The sequence below is a fragment of the Myripristis murdjan genome, chromosome 8 (assembly GCF_902150065.1).
Source record: "Myripristis murdjan chromosome 8, fMyrMur1.1, whole genome shotgun sequence".
In the NCBI taxonomy this organism is placed as follows: domain Eukaryota; kingdom Metazoa; phylum Chordata; class Actinopteri; order Holocentriformes; family Holocentridae; genus Myripristis; species Myripristis murdjan.
The window spans coordinates 20,234,369-20,261,149 of NC_043987.1; the positions used below are offsets into that span (position 1 = coordinate 20,234,369).

Below are 26,781 nucleotides of genomic sequence, written 5' to 3' on the forward strand. Positions count from 1 at the left end.
ACATGTCATCCGGGGGGAATTCCACAAAGCACCACATATCCTCCTCAGCAGATTCATCATTGGGTCTCTGCTATGCCTTGCTCTTTACTTATTCATTGCCACTAATGGGTGTTGTCTGATGTCATTTCCTTTTGAATTATGTAAGACCTAAATCCGTCTCTTTCTCTACCTGACCCAGTCAAGTGTGTTTTCCTCAAGCCTACCACAAAGTTGGGAAAAGGCATGTGAATGACAACTACTATCTATTTGAAATTACAGATAGATTGTATCTTGATCTAAACTGAAACAGCATTCCCTAACTCAAGGAGACTCAGCCTGAGAGGACAGTTGATCTTGTGACTGGTTGGGCGAGCAGGATATTCAGGAAATACCAGCTCCACCTTGAAGCAACAAAGGCATGACTCTTGGGTTCAACAATGAAGAAAAGTGTAAAGAAACCATGAAGCGTCATCAAGCAGCATGAGGCAAGTGCAGCGCGTTTCAAAAGGACTCAAGAGGGATTACATCAAGCATCATGCATCATTCAAATAAGTTTTTAATAGTCTGCGGGAGTGTAGGAGCGTAATCTGCTTGTTGCAACTGCCACACTTTGGTGCTATCGCTCTCACAGATAAGGCTGCTTCAGTCCAACCTCGTATAGATTTGCTCTGAGCCTCCTCCTCACTGTCTTGCAAACCCATGTCTTTATTTCTCCTGAAAACAGACTCCTGAACACTCTTTGTTTCCCAACAAAAGCCTGCTGAGGTCATTGCAGGGGGACATGCTGGCAAAGTCTGGGAAAACAGAGGAGGAGGAGGAGGAGGGGGCTGATAACTAACACCAGCATACAACTGCACGGTGACATCACACAGGAGAGGAAATCGTGTGTGTGTGTGCGTGTGTGTTTGTGTGGATGGGTGGGTGTGGGTGTGTGGGTGTGTGGGTGTGTGGGTGTGTGTGCATATATATGTAACCAGGCAGATTCACTGTGATTAAAAGCTCTTTTTCATGAAGACGCAGCATAAACATTGTTACAGCAGTAAAAAGTAAACACACAGAGATAAATACAACCATCAAACAATTAAAAACAAATGAACACAGTATCAACTTAATATGCAATACAAGGTCAAGGACAAAAATCCAATTATGATGCATGAATCAACAAACTAGCTCTGATATAACTCTGGGCACCAACATCTATAGAATATCGTGAGAGAGTGGGACATATTGATTTTGGTTTTTACACATGTATATAGACAGATAAGAAGGAACAAGCACCAGGAGAGATTTTATTTGTCAAAGCCACACAATGTGAATGTCTGCAGGCATACAGAGATGGCCACTAACAGCAGCATTCAGAGTACAATGATGTACATGATTACTTCAGTTAGTAATAAATGTTAAAATGTAATGTAAAGCAAAATGTAAAGCACAATGGTATACTGTTTCCAGACACAGGAATTATACTTCTTTAGGCACTGGTCAGGTGCATTCATAAAGTGCTGGTTGCCGTAATTCAATAACGTTACAAAGGTTCCCGAAATCAAAAGTTTCCTTGCCTGGAAGGAGAAACAGGACTTATTCCTCAAAAAAGAAACCTAATATGAGTTTGAGCTTCGTGACCAGGTTTTCAATGTCTGATTGGAATAACAAGTTCTGATCAGTAACAACACCGAGATATTTATATGTTGTGGCCATTTCAATTTCAACCCCTTCAGCAGTTGAGCTCTTAGTAAGACTCAATGTTAACTCTTAACCATTAGAAAATAGCATGAATTTGGATTTATCTGCATTTAAGACCAAATCAAGTTAAATGTAACTGAACAACATCAGAGGCACATTGCAGGAATTCAATGGTTTATTCTATTGAAGGGCATAAGCAATAGATAACTGCGTAAAAAATTATACACAGAAAATTTTTTAAAATTATATCACAAAGATGCACAACATTTTTTGCTGTCCAGCGCCTAAATAATGTCATTCACCACTTTAACTAGCTGCGGTTGTTGTGCTGTGTTGTTTGTCTGACTGGTGTGGTGACAGAATACCATTTTTATCAAAAAATTCTTTACATTCTACACTGACTAACTTTTCAAGGACTTTAGCTAGAACATTTAGAGAGCCTATAGTCACTAACAATCAAGGTATCACCTTTCAGCAAAGGGAGAACATGCAGGCAGATTTCTCTATTTCGGGAATTTTATTGCTGGGAAGGGAAAAATTAAAAAATATTGGTCAAAGGTTCTGCTACAAAGTCTACAGCTAACTTGAAACAGTGAGGATCAGGCTTGTCAGGAGCTACTACTTTGTTTGGATCCAGTAGCTTTAGAGCTCAATGGACCTCTATCACATCCAGGGGAGTCAAGTTTAATGGAATTAATTGGGGTGACGAAGAGTGAACCATCTACTCATTACGCTGATCAGGATCTTAAGACTCAAATAAAGAATCTGAGGACACAAAATCTTCAATAAAGCAGTTAAGAATGGCTGATTTATCGGTTAGAGTACATGAGTCCATGCGTACATGAGTACATGTGGTTACACTCCAAAATCAGAGACTTCATCTCTTTTCCTCTCTTCCTATCACAGATATCATCAGTGTCAGTAAGGGTTTTTTTTTTTTCTTCACATCCTCTTCCTTGAATGAACAAACCCCAATTTTGCCTCTGTTTATTTGGTTAATTTGAATTTGTGATGCTATGGAGAAGAGAAAGCAAAATAAAACACAACAAGTCAAGCTCCACATTCCTGTTGCATAATTCTGTGCCCCATAAATGAAAAGAGCTGAAAAGTCACATAAGGACCTAACCTGCCTAGAGTTCTAACCTCACTGTGTTCAATCTGTAAGCCATTTTCTTTGCTGCCCCCTAGTGGTTTTGTTTGGTAGATATTTGGTAGTGACAGTGTGTTCAGTTTGCTGCTATCGTGATGCTGAGTGCTACAATGGCTTAAAATTGGCTATCCCTCCACTCACCACAGGGGCTTAGCTAAGACTTATGGCACAGAAGGTAACCATGGGCCCCCCTCTTCACTACCATCATCCTCTATGACAAAACATCTATGTTTTGTCATTGACATCTATCTGTGTGTTTTGAAATTAGGGTTTTTGTGTGCGACCTTGCTATCCTATGTCTACCTTCACTAGTATTCCCCTGTTCAAAATCCTAGTTTTTATCTCATAAAAAATTACATTGGTTGTTATTCTTATCTGTTAAACAAGGAGTAAGTGAGTGAGTGAGTGAGTGGGTGAGTGGGTGACTGCTCTTGCATTCACCTGTTTTTTTCTCCTTATGTGGTATAGTTTGGTTTAGCTTGGCCAAGTCCGGGTGTTTGTCAGGGCCTACGCATTACACTGTTGTATTGGCTTTAGCCGAGGAGGTGATTTTCATCCACATTCCCTTTATGTGCATTGTCTGCTTTCAAGAAAGAAAAAAAAAACTTTTCAAATAGAAACCAGGATTATGTAAAAGCCATACTCTTGAGTCCACACTTCACTGTGATTATTGGCTGCTCAGTACAAGCAGCAATAGATCTTCATTCCTGAACCAAGCTGCATGATTTGTCATTGTTATTGTAGAGCGGTCTGTTCATCTGTTTGTGTATCTGAAGGCATTAATGAGGCCTGCCATTCCTCTTATCTGCCTCATACAGGTATCAAATGATTCATAGTGACTTTGCAATCAATCTATGCTACGCTATTTTTGGTGACTTGGCATATTTTTCTCTATTTTTGCAAATTTTCTTGAGTTTGAGACACTGGGTAATTGAATTAATAAATTTCCCAGAAATCCCATCGGGCCACTTCCATTTCTGCTTTGCAGTTTTTTTACATATATGAAATTTGTTTACTTTTACTTAAATTTGCCTTAAAACAAGTCATTCCTGTCATATAAAACTCACATGGCAAAATCATCAAATCATCAAAAATTATCAAATCTTGCTCAGAAAGCAAGCTGAAAATATCAAGAAGCTGATGACCCACTTGAACTACTGTCAGCATTCAATCCACTAATGCAATGGTGCTGCTAAAAGTTAAAGAAGCTTATTCACCTAACACTTTGCCAGTCCTCATTAAATGATTGCTTGCAAGAAGCAAAGGGAAGTCCCACTGAACATGTATGTGACTGTCAAACAACTTTTGGTTTTCTCGCTGTTAATGGTCAGCAATGACTGTAATGAGATAATGAGCTTATTATTAGAATATCTCCTGGAAGATTTCAAAAACAGACACTAGCCTTACTTCACAATTATTTGTGAACCATTGTTTGGGAGAGAGAGGGGGAGGATGTGTGCGTTTGTGTGTGTGTGTGTGTGTGTGTGTGTGTCTTGTGGCGACATTGGTGGGGGATTCACAATTTGCATGCTGTAAAATGATAGTCAACACTATAGTCATGAAAGTAGACTGCAGTTCTTGCTGGTATTTATCTTCAGATTATGAGTAGGAATGAGCCTGGCTTTTTTACATAGTTTCCCTTGTGGAATACCCCACTGGACGTTTTTCAACGCTTTTAATCTCGATCAGACTGATCTGGATAACCAGGGGCTGTTTTTTCAAAGTGTGTCTCTCAGGATAAAAGTGATTTGTTCAGATTAAATCTGAAAATTGGGGTTTTCAAAACAAAGTAAAAATTTTCTGATCCTCCTTCTGATCCAAATTTCAAGGCATGAATTGTTATTTTTAAAACCAAAAATCAAGATACGTTTGATCCAACCTAGAGGGGTGGATTCAAAGTGAATGGGCAAAATCAACATTCATCCACCTTCACATGCTGGCAGACCTAGATACCTCTACAAACACCATCTATATGCCCTTGTGAAAGCAACCAGACACAGGAAGTTTGGATCTATTCATCATCATTACTTCAAACTCTGAGATTGTAGGTGTGCTACAAAACATATTCCCAGGACAGCAGCCCAGTGACAAACCACTAACGTCAATAGTCTTCAAAAGGAGTCTGGATGAACTCCTTAGGGACACAAAGCTGGGTTTATTTTGGAAGATGAAAGCTAGAGTACATAGTACTGAGGGACACAGATGAGGGCACTGAAGCATGCTCATATCCTGCTGCTTTCTGACTTTGACTGTGGATGACTTTGATCAGATGATTGTGACAGACATACCTGATCCCAAGAAGGAGCCAGAGCTATATAAGCTGCTGTTACACTTGATGCAGCAACCCTGTGGGACAGCCACTACTTTCTATGTCCGCAAGGGCCCACATGACCAAGTCCTTAGATGTCTGCGCACCACATCCACATCCACTATCTGAGACACAGAAAGTATATCAGGGCCTTAACTGTCCGTGCTTGGTCGCTGGCATTCATTCAAAAAACTTTCCTAAAGCCCTTGTCAGGAGACTCAACTGCCCATAATGGACATGACTACCCTGAGTACACAAGACCCAGCAGTGATCATATCTAGATTCATCAGTGCTAGAACTTTCAATGCTCATGATGCTCACTGGAGAACTCACAAACGGAAGTCATTGTAGTCTGTACAACTACAATGATTTGCCACAACCAAGAAAAGTTTACAACTGTCTTCGGGGATGAAATATTCAATAAAGAGGAACTAAGGCACATTGTGTAGTTGCTTTGTCCAAAGCTAAACAATGAACAGATGGAACTCTGTGAGGTTGCTTATCAGTCAGCGCTTAAACCAAAAGGGGAAAAGATCACTATGAACTCACGTGGAGGATACGAGGGACTATTGATTCAAGGTTAAAGATCCCTATCCCAATCTTTGAAAACTCTGTCTGTGACATCAAAGCAGATTCCTGCCTTGCTTAGGTGATAAAAGAGAGCAGGTTGATAATCTTGAATGAAATCTTTAGTGTCCACCACTTTAATATTGAATGTTGGTGTCCCCCACTATAATACTGAATGTCTGGAGAGAACTTCGAAAGACCTGATGGAGTCAGATGGACCTTGGGGTGGCAAAACAGTCCTGCTTGGTTGAGACCATAGCCAAACACTCAAAGTTTTCAATGAAACAGGCAGGGCTCAAAAAGTCAAAGCTTGCATCCAGATGTCACCCCTCAACCCTCTCATTCAGGAGCACAAGCTAAAGGTGAACACGAGACTAAAAACAAATTCTCCAAATATCTCCTTGACTTGGGAGATGCAGAGTTAAACCTGACCTCCAGAATGGATGTGATCACAAACAACCTTCTAAATACTACTTTATACATGCCTCTGAACAAGGACAGTAATCAATTACGTCTGCTTGGCTGTGTTCCTAGGAGAAGAAAGTCTAAGTCTAATTTTCAAATGACTCAGTTATGGAAAACAGCCATAATGATACATCACCTGTTCCTCAACTCATTAAAATCCCACTTAATACTGTAAAATATCAATAAAAAGCCAAGGCAATCACATCAAAACAGTTGTGAAGCATTAGGCTATTTAACTAACCTATTTTAAACCCTACTTGTTGGAAGATTATATCAACCTCTGACACTTTTTACAGTGTTTTACTCACATGAGCACAGTGGGTGGCTCTCCCCTATTCTGCCTGCAGGAGAAAAGTAGTCTTCTCCAGGCTGGCGGCCATTGCTGCTGCAATGTAGCCACTGTGAGGAGACTGTTTTTTCGACACATCCTACTTGCTGCACCGGGACAGTAGTAACAAATATCTGTGTCTGTTACAGGCTGTTGCAAAAGTGAAGATATATACAGAAAGGTCATGACACGGCTCTCTTGCCAGCTATAGCCCGTGGAAAAACAAAGTGGATCTTAGAAGGCTGACGAGTTGAACGGACTTTGAAAGGGCCCTAGCACCAGCACCAAACTAGCACGAGGTACTTTTTGGTAGAAAGGGCATATGTGAGACTTCTGTTGGGGCAAAGGGTCACAGGGTCCTCCCCTCAAGGATACCACACCATGATGGGAATGATGACTTTCCTTTCACTTCTTTCAGGTGACAGTTCCGCATCAGGCTGACTTTCTCAGTCACAGTTAAGAAGGTTGGGATCAAGAGAATGAAGGGGTTGGTATCTACCTTCCTCAGCCTGTGCTCACTCGGCCATTTCGGCCATTTGCCATTACAACTGAGTACCACCTCGCCATGGGTGGAGTTGTCATAGCAAAGCGGCACACCGTCCAGGTCCCTCTGGATTCTTTGGGTCACAGCCAAGCACAGAAAAGTTTCCACCTCTTCATTTGACCATGGTACTGGTTTGCTTGCCATTTTCCGACTTTGCCAACTTCAACCATGATCAATGCGCACGGTCGCTGTTGCCGTTTTTTTTTTTTTTTTTTTTTTTTTTTTTTTTAAATGCCAGGGTTGGTTTTCGTGAAGGAGTCGCTCTCATGTGTCGTCACTCCTTGTCCAATCAGTGGCCTGCACGGCGTTTACGTCACATTTCGGTTCGACTCAGCTCACTTGGAACCCCGGCCGAGTAGGTACTGAAATAGTACCTGCTACCAGGTGCTACCATGTAATGGAAAACCTTACAAACCAAGTAAAGTCAAGCCGAGTAGGTACAGAATGCCAAGACAGAACAGTAAACAAAAGTAATAAAGCAATGGGATCCCAGTACCATACGTCCAGTTCTATTGCTTTATTGCTTTCACTATTCAACGATTATTTTTATATTTTATGTATTGTTGCAATCAATTTTATTTAATTTATTTAATTATCTTATTTTTATTGTTATTCTGTGCAACACTTCTAGTGATAGCATATCACTTTTTTTTTTTTTTTTTACCTTTTTTTTTTTTTTTTTTTTTTTTTTTTTACCATTACCAAGCAATTTCTGTGGGGTTAAATGTTTGGCCTATGTGAATATTTTCGACTTTTGAGCCTATGTCAAAATATTATACCCACCAAAAAAAAAGTAAAACTAACTTGTGCACCTTAAAATAGGCTACTTTTAAGAGAATGCATAGAGATAGCAGGTAGAAGAATCAGGGATGGCCTGGTGTGAAAATGCAGAGTACCAGTGAATACAGGTTCACACACCCACAGGGTTCTATGCTCTAGTTGTTATTAATAGTATAGCGTTAGTAGTAATGTGGTTAGAATATAATATCGAGAGTGAGGTTGGTTTTTTAAATGACCACAAATGTTCTGTATAGAATAAAATTATTCTAGTGTGATAGACTACACTGGTGCAGTAGATTATTTCTAGCACAGAGAGAAAGTGATCCACAAGGTCAAAGCTAAACAGTAATGTTTTCTAGGACAAAATGTTCCCATTTGCCTATACTAACAATTTCCTAAGGGATTTGGCCCATGAGAATTCCCCAAAGGTTTCTGTTTCTGTCACTGTGTCATCTTAAGTTGGCTACAGGTACCTTTAAAAAGGATTTGTGGAGCATTTCTTTATGGTTTCACACTCTTTTTCTGAAAATAACATTATTAGAAAGCATCAATATGCAGGTGTGATTTGCTCCAAAAATTATAGAGCAGAAATAATAAAACTTGTACTTAGTATATACAGTATGCACCAACTGTAAAATGCAGCTACATATAAAAGATTATTTCTAGGCTAACAAAGTGTTAGTCTTGTATTATAAGCCTTTCACAAATTACAGCATTGAATAATTTCCCAAATATTCTGCATGTGACTTGAGTCTCTAACACCCTTTCCATCTCAAAATGTGAGGAGAGGATTCAGCTGTGACAGCCCCTCTGCATGCTGAAGTGTTACTGGGCAGCACTGAGTTGTGGATGTTGATGTAAGAATACTGTCTCCATGGCAATCTGTTTTCCCTTTCTATATGAGGGCATATTCAGCCCTGCTTCAGGTTTGGGCTTTTTGAGGAAAGAAGCTATTATGTGGGCTGTTCATTCAAAGTGCCCTTGGATTGTGAAAAGGAATGGAGATGGTCCAGTACAGAGTGAGCTACGGTAATGTAGCATGTTCTTCCTCAAAGTACTTGGTGCTACAGTTTGGTGTCTAAGAAAGAGTGAATATTCAGTTAGGCATTTTACTACAATGGAGATGCATTACATAATCTCCTCCTTTGTACATTGATAGCACATGTTAAAGGGCCATATTCCACAAAAGTGAGATTGTCCCTCATCTTCCACTAAGTTGTCTACTTGTAACTTTACTTTATTACATGAAATACTTGCATTTATAGGTATGCAAGTGCATTGTGTGGTGTTGTTCCTCTTCACCCTTATGATGAAGATTATGAGTTACACACTCCCTCGACACATCTTATGAAGGCACATGTGGGTTAAAGGAGACAGAAATCAGATAGTGTTGGAGCTTGTGGTGCTGAGGAGGACTCATCTTCAACATGCCTCGTGATTCATAGAGCAAACTGAGCTGTTTCTACAAGCTTTGCACTGCCACTCGGTACACAGGTCGTGATGTGGAACACAATGGGACTTGTCATACAGCAAGAACTACTCATATGAATAATAAAATCCAAATGCACAGCTGTGCCTGGCCATGCAGGCATGCATTTCAAGTGTTTCCAGTGACAGTTGAAGAGCCTTTTGCAGTCTGATGCAAATATGAAAATGCTATGTATTTTAAAACAGAAGTGTCCACATAATAGAATCAATTTATGAATCAAATGAAGCAATACGAAATGACTGTTGTCTCTTTGACAGTACCAGACAATGAACTCACTTAGATGAATGCTGACCCATTTGATAAATGCAGTGTCCATGACTACAGGGATGAAGGCAATTATCTGGATGCAAAATCCATCTGTCCATCAGTTCAAAATGTGCAACATCAGAGTGATTGAGCTAAGTGATGGAAAATTTTGATTCGGTCATATAAAGGCTTTTTTTTTTTTTTTTTTTGCATTTAAAAAAAAAAAAAAAAAAATAGCACAATTTATGTCTGATTTGCTTATGATTCTGTAAAATATTACAGCATTCTGCATGTTACCGAAAGTGAAACATAGGCTGTTTATATTCCCAGCTTCCAAATCAAGTTGTTACTCTAAGGTAGACCACAATAGGTTATAATAGAAATCTAACAGAGAGGAGAGATTATGTATGTGTTGGTGGGATGAGGGGTTCTCATATTTCTATAAAAGGACAGTATTCTTCACTAGACGCGATGACGCATCAGCTGCACCTGATGTAAGAGTATAAGAGCTGGCACTCGGCTCTGTTTCGGCGCATAGATGGGAACGAATCTGGGCTGGTAAGAACCTCACAGCCTCTTGCTGCCCGGAGACGTTTTAGCGAATATGGAGATGAACGCAACTGACAAGTTTTACCTTTCCGTTGATGGCATCCCCGAAACGTTCAAGTCTTGCAACGGGCATCACCAATTACGCATTACGCGCCCAGTTATGCAGAACATAACCCACTCCCCAATGCACCAGCATCGGTCCAGCTCTAGCAGTAAAGTCTCAAATATATCCAAGGCAGGGATGGGCATCATCAAAACGGTCAGAGGGCGGTGGAGACAGGAAAAGAGAGGGGTTGCCTGTAGATCCTCAAGCACCGGCAGTCGGCACTCATCATCTGATCGACACCTGACGAGGTCCGTGGATCTGCTGGAGCTGGGTCTGACCAAACCAAAGAACTGTCAGAGAATAGTTGTACTTGGCGCTCCAAAAGTAGGAAAAACGAACATCCTGCAGAGGTTCTTGGGAAGAGACTTTGAAGAGCGCTATGAGCCCACAGCTGAAGACTTCCACAGAAAGCTTTACCACATAGGAGGGGAGGCATACCAGGTGGACCTGCTAGACGCAGCAAGGGAGAGGAACTTCCCTGCTAAGCGGAGGTTATCCATACTAACAGGTGAGACCATTTTTAAATAATAGCATTTATTCTTTAAAATAGTCCTATACTAAATTTTAAAATATCATTAATAAGGCCACTATAACTCACCATTGACAGACAAAGCACACAGCACTCCCTAAAAGAAACTTAATTTGTATTTTTTCATAGAGAACAGGACTATGGCATTTGATCAGACGTTTACGCACAAGTTTGAATGATCTAAGTGGCTGTGTTATTTTTTCTCCAGGTGACATCTTCCTGCTTGTGTTCAGTGTGGATAACAAAGAGTCGTTCAAAGAGGTCTGCGAGCTACGCGACGATATCAGAGCTGCCAAGACAAAGCTGATGAAATTAAAAGACACTTCCAGAGTTCCGATAGTAATATGTGGCAACAAAGTAGACTTGGGCGCGCAGAGAGTCGTCAGCCGATTAGAAGCGAGGGAAATCCTCGGTGAGGATGCAGCATTCTTCGAAACCTCAGCCAAAGAGTGCACTGGACTGGAGGGTATGTTCAGAGCCCTCGCCGCACTAAGCGGGCTACCTGACCAGACCAGCCCGTTACAACATCAGACAATATCCCTCCTCGCCTACCAAGCGCTCTGCACCGGCCAGCGAGGCAGGAGAGGGAGCCGCACGCCGGGGCTCGGTGCGCCCTGTGCCGCCGTGGACCCTCTGGCGCGCCGCCCGAGCTTCACCAGCGACCTGCAGATGGTGCTTGGATCAAGCACCAAACACAAATCCGAGAAGTGTCAGATTCAATGAATTGTGGGGCTTCTCAGTAAACACATTGCAGTAGTATGCTGCAATATCTAAATATGTAAGGAGTTATACTCTGTAGCATCTGGCTGGACCAGTGCTTTCATATTTTGCTTTTGTATAAATCACTGTTCTGTATTATATATTAAAATCAAACATGAATTTCTTTCCTTATTATCTGTGCATTCTTGTCTTTTATTGTTACACTGTACTCGTGGTGATCTTAATGAATCGTAAGCGATTCCCTTTACAAGTTGTGTCTAACCATTTATGGATGGACTGGAAGGGCGTGGGAGGGAGCTGGGCATTGTGTGGAGCTGACTCAAACACCGACCTTAACAAATGTGTACTAATAGACTGTCATCAGACACATCAAATTGGTCACACTTCCTAGACGCCCACGCTGCTGTCAGCGGCAATGGGCCGAGCTGTCATTGAGCATTATTAGTAGGCCTATTTTTTATTAGGGTTCCTACATATTTTCCTTTCCAAAATTCCACACCTATCCAGACCTATATTTACTCACATCTCGGTGGATTTTTTTCAGACTATGTTTAACTTCTCAGGCGACTGATATTTAACATGTAAATACTCCAACTGTTAAATGTGCTGGCAGCTTCATCAGAAATGCTGAGACTGAAAAATGATGTGAGACCGGGTGCTGATGATGCTTTCACAAGATGTCTGTGTCTTGTCCCCTCCATATGAGCAGTGATGTCTGCCTTGCCCATGTTAGAGATATGGATTTCATAGTGTGCACCAGGCTCTTTTCTCTGTTTTAGGGTCCTTCGCCAACCATTTTTGATATTTTTGAGCTGTGTAAGCCATTTCACAGAAAACTTATATTTCCCATCCCGTTGCCTTGGGCGGGATGTGTCACCTTTGTAAAACTGTAAAAACAAGCAATAATCTGGAGACGTGAGTACTTTTCCATTCTCTGCCCTCCCTTTCCACGCTTATCCAGATCTAGAAATGATCAAAATCATTTTCCATTCTTTTTCATACTTTTCCAGGCAGCGTAGGACTCCTTAGGTCACCATAAAACCAATGAAAAGGGGAAGTAGGCGAGAGGAACAACTCTGTATGAAATCAGCACCATGGAGAGAGTCTCCTCACTGAAGCCATTTTTTCCCAATATACTCCTAGGACCGAAGGTTAATTAAAACTTCTTCCACTGGTAGAAACATAATCATTTGACTTATGAACTGCCATCCCAAAGGCAACAGTCCTTATTAGATTGGTGCCTCAAGAATAATTATATTGTTTCTCTCCTGCTAGATTTACTGTTTTAATATGAAGAGAGAGTTTAAGGGTGTGGGTAATATTACTCTGAGTCAGTGACACAATTGAGTCAGTCTTAGTTGTGCTACATTTTATACCCTCAGTTTGCTCTGCTCTTATTTATATCCTGTTCCTTCCTGCTGCAATAATCTAACTTCTCCACAGGGCTGAATCATAAAAGTTTAATCTCATCTAAAGGTTTAGTCACTCATAGCATACTTGTGCTATTCTTTGTCAAATTCAGAGCCACAGTTTTTATTTAGCTCTCTAATAGTAGTGTGGTGTCGGTCATAATGGTAAGCCCAGCACTGATGGACTCCTGCTGACACCAGCCTCAGCTCCAGAGGACGCTGTTGTCAGCATGAATGACTAATAAAACCCAAATAAATGTGTAAGTTGTTCATGATTTCTTACATCTACCCTGGAACACAGCGTAAATTGTTATTCTTATTCATATACATTTATAAATCAATGTATGTTTTAGGGCTGGATGTGTGGGTGTACATTTTTTTTTTAGTTCCAACAAAGGAACTAAAGGCAAACACTGAGAGCTGAAGTCAGTGTAATGTACCTTCAGTTTGAGCTGGAAAGGAAAATTAGTCAATTTCTTTGCCATATGGCCTGTAAGACTGCTTTAAATGCAGCGAACTCATGCAGCCATGTTTTTCAAGGCCATGTTTGAGACTTCTCTGTAAGGAATGTCTTACCAAAAGGATGCTGTAAACTCTGGACTCTTGTTATGAGAAGTCCATGGTAAAGGCATTCATCCATTTAAAATTGCTAGCAGTTCACCTCTCAGCAAGTATATGTACTTACAAAAGCAACAACATCGTGACTTACATTAAACACAGAAATGTGTTTGGAGGAGTGAAAGATACTCACACTAGCCCACACAATTTCCTTTGAACCGAATGACAGCCTTAAGTGTATGACAGCATCCACAAAAGACTCCAATTCATCAAAACCTTTTGTTACAGCTATCCTGAAAGCCAATGTGAACACACATTTTATTGTACTCTTTTTATTGCAAAACCAAAATAACAATCTGTGGAGTGTCTTCTTTTGCTCAAAACCTTGAGAAGATGTGCAGCTTATGTCACTGGTCTGGTTTGATTTGGGTTACTATGCCTGCTAAACAACAAAGTAAAAGTGGGATGCAAAGACTCCATTTGTTGTGCAGTGATGAATGAAATGAGCAGAAAGACTGAGCCACAAAAAGGGAATATGAGTTTGGATTTTGAAGCATGTAACTTATACAAAGCCAAGTTCACCAGCCTCATTTACCCTGTCAACACCAGCCTGCAATGCAAGGTTAAACAAACATTGTGTGCTAACAAAGAGTGATGTTTTTAGGATGGAGGGTGGAGAGCCAACCCTCCCAAACAACATCCTGCTGAAATGTAAATATCCTTTTTTCCCCCATGTCCTGTCAGCCTAAACCTGGCATTTTTAAAAGTGGCTGGTCCATGACAGTTCTGTCAAACTAGTGTGGAGGTTTTCTCTTTTTGTGCATTAGCCACACGGTGGCTTTGTGGATTTTCTGGGATTCGATTTCCCAGTTCCAATAGCAGCGCTGGCAGTATGCTGTCCAGTAAGGCCAGTCCGTCCCAGGAGCAGCGTAGACCTCTAATAACGAAAGGACAACTTAGATCACAGAGTCAAACAGAAATCTTCTCCTTCTCTGGTGAAAACCTACTATTTTGTAACCAACCATTACAAAATGATAATCATAAGGTTACCTGTCATCAAGTATAAGGTGTCCACTCTTCAACAACTCCTGGACTTCCATGGAGGTACCAAAGACTTCATCAAGTCCCATTTGAGAGCTGAACAACTGCCAATGCTATTTGAAAAACACCAAGGATAAATAGGTGTGTTAATTTAATATTAGTTGTATTTATATCATTAACACCTAAGACAAAGGCCACACCATATTATTATTTTTGTCAAAATTCATGATAACTGAATATCACTTGGCTTAACATTGTGGTGCATCAAGTCATTGCCACATCTGTGCTGTATGGAAAGTACATCTAGAGGATCGACTATGTTGAGTCTCACCTGGTGGGTAATGCCCTCAGTCATCCTCATTCCCATCAGCAATACTTCTTCCAGCCTGCCAAATAAACATCTTTCATAAGAGAACGTCATAAGTGACTGGACTTTGAATATGATCAAAGCGGAATGACTAAAATGCACCAAAATGGCATTTCTCAAAGACAGAACAAACAGAATGGACAAGTGAATGAATAGAAAGGACAAGTACAAGCACAAGTACAGCAGCTTTAACACCGTGCTGCTCAGTGGGGTTGAGTAACATTTTGGTGACTGATGATTGTTGCATTTCTCGGGTTGAGAAGCTTGTGTTCTGATGAAAAAACAAAAAAAAAGAAAGAAAGTGAGAGCAGAAAAACAGCTCACAGTTCGAGAGGGCCGAGCTGAATCCTCCTCCGTGTCCCGTGCCCCCTCTGCTGGACCTCGTGGATCCAGACGTCAGGCTCCAGGGTCTGGGTCCGGGCTTCCCGCATCACACCTCCCTCCCCCCGTGGAACAAAGCGCCCATGCGCTCCTGTCACAGACAATATTGTTCATTAACATAACTAACATTTTCATAAATATACCATTCCATTCATAATTGCTTTAAATTTAGACAATACATCACCTGGGCCAACACCAATGTATTGTCTCCCCTTCCAGTAGCTCATATTGTGATGACTGACTGCATTCTACACACAACACAGAGAGCAAAACATTACTGTGTGGCGTCACTTTATTCCTCTCAGACATGCACTTGAGACAGTCACGTTGCACCACAGACATCTTCCTCGCTGGTGGAATACTACTGAGAAGGCACTTCATCTAAATGAAAGAGCAAAGCTGGATTCTACATTATCTCACAAATACCCCTAACTGTAATCCGTGTGACTTTTGTTTCCTGAAGGACACTTGACCCCTGTTGTATTAATGGTTAAATAAATGAATGCAGATGAAATACAAGCATTCTTAAAAAAATATCATCAACAGATGGTGTTGGAAAAAAAAGGATATTTAGCAAGTCATTAAACAGGCAATCAGTAAAAACTTTTATTGCCTCATGACACAAAACTATAATAGGCCTATATGTGCAAATTTGATGGTGCTACTGATGAATGTTACGGATGCAATTACTTTAACTTTCTGTCCCACATGTTCTATAACATCCCTTGCAATTATACTTAAATTTCAACTGTTCAGTGATGAAGGACAGTGCTACAGGAGAGTGACCAGCTTTCCAAGATTCTTCCAGAAGACTAAAAAGCCTCATTCTCAAAGCCAAGAAAGCAAACACTAAAGCCATACTAATATTACAAAATATATTACCTCTTTATAATGTTGGACCTTGAGTCTAATTGGCTTACTTCCTTCTTTGTATTGTAAAAATGTGACTTTATGGCATGTGACTTAATTAATGCCTTGACTTTTTACATATTTAGTATACAGTAGGAATTTTAAAGAATTCAAAACATTGTAAGCACATTTGTAATAAGCATAAGATCATAATTAAAAGCTTTAACAGGGCAGCAATGGCTCCTACAGCATGGCCAACATAGTTTTGAGGTAAACTATCGGTGAAATGTCACTTTATTTGAGCACTTACGTGTCTTGCAAAGTTCGACACCTCATACTGCAGAAAACCATGCTCATGCAGAATCCTCCTGGCGGACTGGTACATCGCTGCGGTCACGTCATCAGCCGGCACGGAGAGTTCCCCTCGCTGAACCTGCTTAAACAGCTGGGTGCCTCTCTCCAGTGTCAGCTGGTACAGGGACACGTGGTCGTCACACACCTTCAGCAGCTCAGACAACTCCCTCTCCCAGGACTCGACGCTCTGCTTGGGCCGTCCAAACATGACGTCCACCGACACCCTCCCGGGGCACTGCCTCCGAGCCTCTACAACAGTCTGCAATGCATTCTGGGTATTGTGGTCTCTTTCCAGAATTTTCAAGTCCTCGTCCTGCAAAGACTGTAGGATTTATACGCATCAGTTCAGGTGTGAGGTGTGTGTGCTTGTGAGACGTAGCAGCCTCAAGCGTTAGATTGTTCTTTGAGGTCAGCAATGCTAGTCAGCAGTAGACTATGTTCACCTGAACACCGATGGAGAAACGGTTCACCCCAGCACGGCAGTAATCTTCTAACTTGGACATGCCTGCAGGAGTGGGGTTGACCTCAAGCGTGACCTCGGCCTTATCTGACAGATGAGCCCGCCTGGAAACAGTTTCAAGAACTGCAGCAATGGTTGAGGGGTGAGCCAGGCTGGGAGTCCCACCACCAAAAAATACAGAGGTGATACTGCAAAGAGACATCGCAAGAATATCAATTACATATCAATAACAAGAATAGACACTGTTTGTAAAGCAGCTGAGGATGTGAGAATACTGATGTTGGGGATACTGGATGATTTCAAGGGGAAAGTCTAACAAATCACCATACCAGGAGACCTGGCTCAGCTGCAGCAACGTCTCAGTCTCCTGCTGAAGGCACTCAGTCATGATGTGGTTATTGTCGGATCTTGGTATGTACTTGTTGAAGTTACAGTAGGAGCACCGTCTCAGGCAGTAGGGCCACTGCAGGAGGAAAGAAGAGAGAAAGAAGTGAGGTGCTATTAGACATCCTTGGTGTCTGGATGCAGTGGTACTTCCATGAAAAGTTTGGATTTAAACTGATTTAACTCAGTCCATGGTTGGACTGAACAATATGGTTAAAAAAAAAAAAAAAAAGTTATTTTGACAGATATTGTGCTTGCAGTATGAGTCACCATTTCATCAGTCATTTTTGCATCACACTTTCATTTCATTTTTGCTGTTTGCCCAGCAAACTGAAGACTGTAGCCTACCAAACATGTTTTCTTACGTCTCGTGGAGTGTGATTTGTAAGCCAGGGCTTCTCTATAGCATCACCATAATTAATTTCTAAAATCTGCAGCTCATGTGATTGGGATATTGCACAGTTGGCCAGCTTGCCATTTAGTACACTGCAATAAACTGTTCATTTTAGTCCACGCAGTCTTAATTCTCACTGACTTACTCATGTGTATGTATCCCTGTATATTAATGTTTCATCAGAACATATGACAGGTGCCAACTCACGTGCACATAAAGTGACGCCTCTCCGGACAGGTGTGACGAGCCTGCCGGACCTGGCTCCGTCATGGTTGCCGTCACGTCACTCAAATCCCCAGAGGAGCAGCGCACACTGACGCTGCGACGGACGGCACGACTTCCCTCAAGCAACGTGCGTTTCATCATTTTGGTCACAGTGTGCTGAAAGAGATCAATAAGCACATTTTTTCTGGATTCAACTCTGTGACTCACACCGAGGTTTTCTTTCACTCCCGTTGAGCAGCAGCAGGCGTTTCTCAGTAGAAAGCCGATATCTGACACGAACATGTCATGTTTTACATCATAATATTATAATAAATGTAGTGATTTTTATGTTTTGGCTCTCTCTTGCTGGTTGGACGTCGCTAATACAGCTCCAGCGACAAACAGGAAGAAAACAACATTGATTTCCTCTTTGTGAAGTACCGACCGTGGCCACAGCGTGGTGCTGTTTTACTGACATCAAGTATAATGTTTTCTCCTGCCTTACAGATACCACCATGAGTAAATAAGCAGTGTGTATTTTATTTCAGATTCCCCATCAAAGCAAGACAGGGCAGCTTTATCTGTAGAGCATATTTCATACACAGCGACAGCACAATGTGTTTTACATGAAAGTTTAAAGTGCATTCAGCAGATACATGAAAAAGAAGAAAATAAAACAGTAGAGAGTAGAGAAGAAAGTAGAGAAGCAACATGGCAAAAGCCTTTAGGCTATGATAGACAGTTTACTTTTCTTCTCTTCTTTTTCATTTTATTTTATAACTTTGATCGTGATCCACCAGAGGAGAAGCTGCAGAGTCAGCCAGTTTGTGTGACGCACAAATCGCTGCCTACCTGGAACATATAGCAGATGTTGATTATGCTTCACACTCTGAGATACACCATTGCCAGCCAGTTGAAGCTAACCTCAGTGAGCTCTTTCTCATTCTGCCACTCTTAATTATCTGAGTGGAAATTCGTGCTGGCTTGTTTTGTACACTGACGGCATCAGAGGCTGAATGAAGCTTTAGTCTTTGTATTTGTTGACGTCTGACGTTGCAGTGACAGCGCATGATTCATGAGGTTGCCAGTAGATATTTTTAGAGTGGAAATTTGTGCAGACCCATCACGCAGGATCACACTGATTTAATGAGCTATTGATTTGCCTGAACCCAGGCAAAACACTGGCTGGTAGACTGATTAGAGTTAAACTCAAATAACCTTAAAGGGTCACCTTTCAAATAATCGGACTGCAGCAAAATCGTTAATGCTAATTTAACTCTGACAGTGTGAAATACAACACCATGCCAGTGTTTACGTGGGTCCACACCGTGACAGTCAATTTGGCGCTTTTACATTGTTGTAGCCATATATCAGTTCTATGACTGAACATATAAATCTCTGGTAAAACTTCCTCACATTTCCACTTTCTCTCATTGGGTAAGTTGCTGTGATGCTGCAATCATGTTGGTTATGTAAATCATTCAGGATATGATCACCACTAATCAGATGGCTGCATATAAATAAAAATGTAGGCTGAAGTGGGATCCTGTATATTCTTGTGGTCTTTTCTGAGTGGCCATCCTAACAGATTGTTACTCAGACTAAGCAAGTAAGACATGAGCAAAGATATTTCCAAACATGGAAACTGTGAAATGGGACCTTTATGAACAGATCCATGACATTTGTAAGAAATATCACAATGTGACATTGTGACATTTGTCACAATGCACTTTTATTTACACTATAATGATTGTGCATATTTTGATAATGAAGTCAATAAATATGTACAGTATGTGCTCCCTTGCTTGCTTCCAACCCCCAGGACATTTTCCACTTAATATCAAATCTGATACGCAATTCCCTAATCATTAGAGAGAGAGAGAGAGAGAGAGAGAGAGAGAGAGAGAGAGAGGGGGGAGAGAGAGAGAGAGAGAGAGAGAGAGAGAGAGAGAGAGAGAGAGATGCACTAGGTATGCAAAGGGATTTGTGCCTACTGAATTTATTCGTGCAGCAGCTTTGTTTTGAGTGTGAAGTAAAGTGAGTAAATCTTTGTACTATAAATCTACAAAATGGACAAAAGGAAGAAAGGTGAGTGCATCTTCTTACTATACGTTATACTGCTACATGAACAGAGATGCACACGCTTTAGCACAGTAAAGGTTAGTTGCTTTGATGCAATAAGTCTACAAACCACAGATGATAGGTGAAGGCAATATGCAAATATGCTATACAAAAACTGCAATCAAACTGAAACTGAAACAAAACAAACTGAAACTGAGCTTTGCTTTTTCACAGCACCTGTTATGGAACTGAGGCTTATGGTAGTCGGCAGCAGTGGACCATCTCAGCTCCTATTGACTAATGCCATACTTGGGAGGGAAGAATTTTCTAAGGATGTCACTGGTATTTCTGGCAGCAGGAAGAACATTGGAGAGCTGGCTGGTAGACGAGTGGCTGTGATCAATGGACCAAACATCTATGATAAGGACATTTCTCAAGCTAAGAGGAAGACGGAGCTGAAAAGGTCCAAGTGCTTAAGCATCCCTGGTCCCCATGTGTTTCTTGTTGCATTTGACATGGAGAAAATCTCCCCAAATGACATCAGGACCCCTAAACTAGTGATGGAGCGCTTTGGGCGTAACTGTCTGGGCCATTGCATCGTCCTCCTGGCCTACGATGGAAACCTGGAAGGAGCTGCTTTGGATGACAAGGTGCTGAGGTCTGACTGGCACCTGAGAGATCTGATTGAAAAGTTTGGAGGACAGTTCCATGTTTTCAGCAAGAACTGGAGGGACCGCAGCCGGGACAGAGAGCTGCTGCAGAAGATCGAGTGGTTGGTCGCCTCCACCGGGGGGAGCTACTTCTCCAGCAGAACTTTCCAAAAGGCGGAGGACAGTGTGAGGAAGGAGGAGAAGAGGCTCAAGAAGCAGAGGGAGGCAGAGATGGAGAAGGCGTGCAAGGACCTGGAGAAACAATACAGAGGGGAGGAGCTGCGTCGCCAGAGAGACGCCTACAGCTCCAGTGTTGGGGAGGAGCTCAGAGCCAAGGCTGAGATGGACAATAGCTGGCTCAGAACGTCCCTGGCCAGAGGGCTGGGGACAGGCTTTGCTGCGGGAGCCATCATGGGCGCACTGGTGGGGTCTGTAGAGGGGCCAGGGGGAATGGTTCTCTATGGGATATTAGGTGGTGCTGTAGGAGGAGCCGCAGGGGGAGCAGCCCAGGTAGCCATTGAGCATATGGAGGACAGAGTCGCTCCTCCTGCCAGACTCAACTTCAACTCAATTTTCATTAACCGCTTCTTCACCACACATCGTCCATGACATGAGTCACATTCAGCTTCACTTCGCTTTTTGTTTGTTTGTTTGTTTGTTTGTTTGTTTTTTGCATGTAAAAAATCACAAAAAGTATGATATCATCAACTGTTGGTTTGTAACTGTTCTGCTGTACTTACCCTTAAAAGTTGACACATGTACTTTTACTCTTCTGTACTTAACCATTAACATGGACAATAGCATGGACAAATCTTACACACTGCTGCACACCACTGTTGATAATACCAGTCCTGTACACACACTTCAAGGCAAATATCACCCAAAAGTGTCACTGTTACTCCAAAAAACCTCATGGCATGCTAAGTGAAAGTGTGAATTCATTGTAAATAAATGTAACTGTGAATTTTGACTCTAAGTCTGAGAACTTATCTTTGGTTTACACTGTTTTAACCTCCTTACAACAATTACTTCACCTGTAACATTTCCTGGTTTCTCTCTTTTGGTTTGTTTCCTGTAGCTCTGATAACGCTTGGGGTGGAGACTTTACTGAGAGAGCCTTTGTTTAAAACACTGCCTCCCTCACAGACAGCACACACCTAAGTACACCTACGTTTAAGAACATTGTGCTCTCTACAAATTATCCTGAAACAGTGAACAGGTTGACTGCAGAGATATCTGGCCAAAACCAGCTGGGATAGGTAAGATGAAGCCTTTCTTCCATAGTTTAGTTTGATTGTCTTTTGGAAAAGTTTCCTCACTTTCTTGCTCTGAAATCAGACTGTGAATTATCCTTTCATTCGAAATTATAATATAGAATGTTATGTTTACACCACATTATACTTAAACATTATAGTTCAATTAGATCAAAACAAAACTCAGTTTAGGAAAAAATAAGTGTGTCAAATGAAAAATAACCTATAGACTTTAGTGGTTGCAGCTGTGTGTGTTGTGTGAGTTTGGCTCTCTGGTGATGTAACTGTGAATTTGTGACAACCTGTTCGACTGCATACTTTCCATCACATCTCTTTACCTCAGCCTCAGTTCTCTTTTAAATCTATCTGCCCTTTAGATCTCAAACAAAAAGAATTCTCCTGAACTCAAATGCCAAAAGAATTTTAATGTCAGTACTCTGCGGTAATAAATAATTAAAGTGTTAGATCTGGCTGCATAGCACCCTTACTGGTGTAATTATTAATTCTTAAAATATGTTAAGAAAAAGTATATATCTGCCTTTGATGTCCCATTACATAATGAAAGGTAGAATGCTGTCCTGACTGCTGAAAGCCAAGGACACACTGTCCCCATTTTGTATCTAGAGTGTGTGAATACTGAATAGCTGGACTATAATGTTGTAAACGTCTGTTTTGAACATCCACTCCCATAGTATGGAGAAGAGAACCTTGGATATATAAACTAAAGGTTTTAATTTCTTAAGCAACGGTTTAACAGCTTACAGATATCTTACAGATACTTTCAGAAAACATAGGCCTATCTTCCAACATTAATTAAAAAAATCTTTCATCAAAGATATATTCATTAATATCAGCTCCATAATACTGACACATTTCATATTCATGCTTTTTCCTTGAACAATTCAGTTCAATTCAATTATTTCCCCCAAAACAGGTGTCCATCTTTTGTTGATATTTATTTGCATAAAATACAAATAAACTTTCCTTTTTGTGCACTTTTCTACGGTGAAGGAGAGATGACAGTTAAAAATTATAACCTTAAATAATATGATTGCGTCACACTGCTTTTTAGTCTTTAAAAATCACAACTGAGCCTTAAATAATGCTTTTGTCAAAAGATTTCTCTGCCCCCTGGATGTCTTCTTGAGACAGAGTTCAGTGTTTGTTTACTCTGTGTTAGCTTAGTGGCAGAGGCCTTGGACATTTAAAAACATAAAACATAAAAAAAAGCAAATAGGATGTCATTTCTATATCTTTCACCGTTTTCTCAAAGCCACTGTCTTTCCAGGGTATGGCCTCTACGTTCAGCCTCCTCTCCGAGAGGCACTTCTTGTGCTTTCTGTGTAGGAACATCTTTTCCAGCCCGGTGACCATACCATGTGGACACAGCTTCTGCAAGGCCTGTCTCTGTCACTACTGGGCCCATCACCAGTCCAACTACTGCCCCCAGTGCAGGAGGGTGTTCACTGCAAAATTTGACATCAGCGTCAACCGCATCCTGGCAGATGTCTCAGACAACTATAGAAAATGTCGACCAGAGAAACCACCTGTTGAGGAGGTGGTGCTGTATCCCTCATGCTCCACCATATATAACATTATGTCATCATTTAAAATACATGGGATTAAAACTGATGTATTTGTCCTTGTTCATACATTTCTTGATTTATGTACAGGTCATAGATGTCGAGCAAATGATTCAGGAAAGGCTGCAGAAGATAGAGAGGCTCAAACATTCCCTCGAACTCCTAAAGGTGAGGTGAAGACTTTTACGAAACACAATTTCTTTTGCTTGTTTATTTTTAAAATTGGTGTGGATTGATGGATGAATGAGGCTAATGTCGCTGGTGACGATGTCCGATCAGAATTCTTGTCTCAGAGAGGTGCGAGAGAGCCAAAAGATTTTCTCTGCCTTGGTGAACTCCATGGAGAAGAGGCATAAAGCGGTTGTTGCAGCGATTGAGGAGCGACAGCGAGAAGCAGAGAAGAGAGTAGAAACACTGGTGAAAGAGCTTAAGCAAGAGATCCAGGAACTGAAGAAGGAAGACGCTGAATCTGTTCCTCAGATCCCTCTAAAGGATGAACAAAGTGATGACACAGAGCACATTATCCCGGTGAGCAAATACACAGACACATGACATTGTGGAGAAGTCTAGCACTGCTGAAATGGGATTTTAACTCCTTGTTTATGTCATGAAGGTCACCACTTCCACGATGTGCCCATCTGAAATGAAAGACTGGTCCAAGGTTACCCTAGAGCCTGACCCTTGTATTGGGGTAACCAGGAGAGCACTGTCAGACATGATGGACAAGATGAAGGTGGAGGTCAACAGGCTCTCCAAATCTGGTCAGTAAACACTTTATTTTACATAACACAGCTTCAACATCTTATGTTTTGAATGATAGCTCTACTGTGCAAATCAATGACAGCAATTTGACTGTTTTTTTTTCTCCATCATCTTTCCTTGGCAGAACTTAAGAGAATAGAAAAATACACAGGTAAGATTTAGGTACACAAACATGACCTTGGTTTCTGTAGCCGTTAAGTATTATCTACATTGTTCCTGTTTGATTTATCACCAGCTTTGTGTGTCTTTCTCTGTCTTAGTGGAGATCCACCTTAGTCCTAAGACTGCCCACCCTTTCCTGTCTGTCTCGGAAGACCGAAAACAGGTGAGACACACAGACAAGCTCCAGGAGGTGCCAGACAATCCCAAAAGGTTTGACCGTGTGGCAAACGTCCTGGCCAAAGAAGGCTTCAGCAGTGGAAGATATTACTGGGAGGTGGAGGTTGGGGAGAAGATCGAGTGGAACTTGGGTGTCGTCAGGCAGTCCATAAACAGGAAGGGCAAGTTCACCGTCTGCCCAGCCAATGGCTTCTGGATTTTAAGCCTGAAGTCTGGAGGCCAGTACATCGCAAATACTTCTCCGATCACCTTGGTGGCCCTAGAACTGAAACCTAGGAAGGTGGGCATTTTTCTGGATCACACAGAAGGCCGCATGTCTTTCTACTGTGTGGAAACTGGGGTCCACATTTACACCTTCACAGATACTTTTACTGACAGGCTCCATCCATTCTTCAGTCCTGGTCGACTGCATGGTGGCAAAAATGCTGCTCCCTTAATCATCTCCTCGAGCTGCTGTAGCATCTGAGCTTCACCCCAAGTACTAACTATTAAGTGCTATTACCTCTACTGTAAACATTTCATGCTCTTTTTGTGATCTTTACCCCACCAACCCAATGGTAATTAAAATATTTATTAACCTAATAATTTATGTGACAATAAGCACCCTCTACAGCAGACCGCAGATGTGTTGGATTGTTCTTGTTTTCATATTCCCTGTCAGAATAGTGAAAAAAGACGTTACGTAAGGGAAGGGACAATGTAAAGCACACGTAAAGCAAAACTCCTTTCATTAGACAACTTCAGTGGAAACCGTAAACAGCTTGAATGGGAACGACGAGGGCTGATGAAAAGAGAAAGCTCAGTTCGAGGAACAAGAGAGTAAAAGTTGAGAGAGAGAGGAGAATGGGTTGCTGGGCTGGATGGAGGGTAGGGGTTGCAGGGTGGGACAGAGGTTGATGAGGAGCGGGGAGGGAGCGCACAGCAGAACAGCGGGGCATTGTGCTTGTACACCAGGCACTGGGAGACACACTCGGACACATTCATGCATTCACACACTGGCTCGGTCGCGCACACAAGCGCGTGCTTCTGCCCACTGCCACACAGACTTGCGCTGGCATCTCAGAGGGCAGCCCTCTCTCCAGTCCAGTGCTGGGTGTTGAAGCTGATCTCCAGCTCACCTGACCTCTCAGAGAGATCCTCCATTGCTCTCCAGCCTTCTTGTGGACCAAACTGAATTCTCAGGACCATCATCCATCATCTCCAGGCATTCTCAGAAGCAAAGGACTAGTAGACTGACACTAACCTGAGAAGCTGTGTGTCTCCAAAACACATCATTTGAGGTAACTATCCTGTTATTTTATCTGTGTGCTGACCCAAAATGTCAACAATATACAACTGACTGAGGGCTGCTAAATAGTTGGATCAAATATGTTTTTGCAGGTTTTAACTGTTTTAACTTTAATGTCCCACTAATTCCAGTGTTAGGAGTTTGTATTCTAGCCACAGTGCAATGTTTACAAAAACTACCAACAAAAAGTAATCTCATCATGATGAGAGGATTTTATCTTATACAGTAGGGATAAGTCAGAGGTCCCCAAAATGAGGTTGGAGGACCCCAAGGGGTCCTTGTGGGAATTCCAGGGTAACAACAGCAAAATGAGGAATAGTTTCATTCAGAGGTTAGCACAATGGGAGATTATAAATGAATGGCAATCCTGGCCAGAGATGCTCCACTATTTCCTACACACGTACAGTACAGATTTACAATTCAGCACTCAATCAAATCTTATAATCTAATAATTATCTAATAACAATCTAATAACAATAATCTGCTGAGATGTGAGTCTACAAGATAAAATCATATGAAACAGGGATCCATTAGGTAAAGCATAGCCACTTAAGGGTTTGTGTTACTGAAAGCTTATATGATAGATTTGTTGGAGAAAGGGTTTGTTTTACACTATTAGTAAAAATGGACAAATAGATGATAAATAAATTGATGATACAGGTCCTCCTGGCCCACTCTAAAAGTCACCATGAAAGCTGCTTGTGTTCAGAGTCTCCTCATGTTTTTCTGAGATAATCCACTTCACCGGGCAAGGCGTAGCTCAACACCCACAGCTGTGTCAAAGAAAGCCATTCTCTCCGGTTTTCACTGGAATCCACTCACCATGAGCTTCCCAGCTTGTTTCCAAATATTTATGATAAATATATGCTCCATGAGTCTTTTGATACTTTATTAATGCATTGATGTAAGTAGTAATCCAGTCATACATTTTTGGTGTTTTTTGCTTCTATTGTGATTTTCAGTACTATTTGCGTGATATGAGATTGTATTTAAATTGATTC

At 41.4% G+C, this 26,781-nt stretch overlaps 4 protein-coding genes across 4 annotated transcripts; 3 read left to right on the forward strand and 1 right to left on the reverse strand.

Annotated features, from left to right (window-relative positions):
• Positions 1-10,149: 10,149 nt before the first annotated feature.
• Positions 10,150-11,446, forward strand: rasd2a (RASD family member 2a). The gene is made up of 2 exons (XM_030059088.1): positions 10,150-10,702; positions 10,932-11,446. The coding sequence occupies exons 1-2, from the start codon at positions 10,150-10,152 to the stop codon at positions 11,444-11,446; spliced, it is 1,068 nt and encodes a 355-aa protein (XP_029914948.1).
• A 2,261-nt stretch (positions 11,447-13,707) lies between these two features.
• Positions 13,708-18,259, reverse strand: rsad1 (radical S-adenosyl methionine domain containing 1). The gene is made up of 9 exons (XM_030059087.1): positions 17,848-18,259; positions 17,192-17,325; positions 16,846-17,050; positions 16,359-16,724; positions 15,384-15,447; positions 15,143-15,290; positions 14,783-14,837; positions 14,461-14,564; positions 13,708-14,347 (listed from the first exon to the last, which is right to left on the reverse strand). Exons 1-9 carry the CDS (start codon positions 18,145-18,147, stop codon positions 14,200-14,202), a joined length of 1,524 nt encoding a protein of 507 aa, XP_029914947.1. The 5' UTR covers positions 18,148-18,259; the 3' UTR covers positions 13,708-14,199.
• A 1,599-nt stretch (positions 18,260-19,858) lies between these two features.
• LOC115363151 (GTPase IMAP family member 7) lies at positions 19,859-21,164 on the forward strand. Its single transcript, XM_030057245.1, has 2 exons — positions 19,859-19,932; positions 20,140-21,164. The coding sequence occupies exons 1-2, from the start codon at positions 19,914-19,916 to the stop codon at positions 21,162-21,164; spliced, it is 1,044 nt and encodes a 347-aa protein (XP_029913105.1). The 5' UTR covers positions 19,859-19,913.
• Positions 21,165-21,666: 502 nt separating this feature from the next.
• btr02 (bloodthirsty-related gene family, member 2) lies at positions 21,667-24,988 on the forward strand. The gene is made up of 7 exons (XM_030058569.1): positions 21,667-21,814; positions 23,097-23,366; positions 23,482-23,559; positions 23,671-23,919; positions 24,005-24,152; positions 24,278-24,304; positions 24,414-24,988. Exons 2-7 carry the CDS (start codon positions 23,100-23,102, stop codon positions 24,956-24,958), a joined length of 1,314 nt encoding a protein of 437 aa, XP_029914429.1. The 5' UTR covers positions 21,667-21,814; positions 23,097-23,099; the 3' UTR covers positions 24,959-24,988.
• Positions 24,989-26,781: the final 1,793 nt, after the last annotated feature.

Excerpts from the sequence above, each read along its gene's own strand:
- rasd2a (XM_030059088.1), top strand. The coding sequence starts at position 10,150 with ATGAACGCAACTGACAAGTTTTACCTTTCCGTTGATGGCATCCCCGAA. Across the intron at positions 10,703-10,931 it reads GAGGTTATCCATACTAACAG|GTGACATCTTCCTGCTTGTG; the intron begins GTGAGACCATTT and ends TTTTTTCTCCAG.
- rsad1 (XM_030059087.1), bottom strand. The coding sequence starts at position 18,147 with ATGTTCGTGTCAGATATCGGCTTTCTACTGAGAAACGCCTGCTGCTGC. Across the intron at positions 16,725-16,845 it reads GTTTCTCCATCGGTGTTCAG|TCTTTGCAGGACGAGGACTT; the intron begins GTGAACATAGTC and ends TAAATCCTACAG. Across the intron at positions 15,291-15,383 it reads ATACATTGGTGTTGGCCCAG|GAGCGCATGGGCGCTTTGTT; the intron begins GTGATGTATTGT and ends TGTCTGTGACAG.
- btr02 (XM_030058569.1), top strand. The coding sequence starts at position 23,100 with ATGGCCTCTACGTTCAGCCTCCTCTCCGAGAGGCACTTCTTGTGCTTT. Across the intron at positions 23,367-23,481 it reads AGAAACCACCTGTTGAGGAG|GTCATAGATGTCGAGCAAAT; the intron begins GTGGTGCTGTAT and ends ATTTATGTACAG. Across the intron at positions 23,920-24,004 it reads ACACAGAGCACATTATCCCG|GTCACCACTTCCACGATGTG; the intron begins GTGAGCAAATAC and ends TATGTCATGAAG.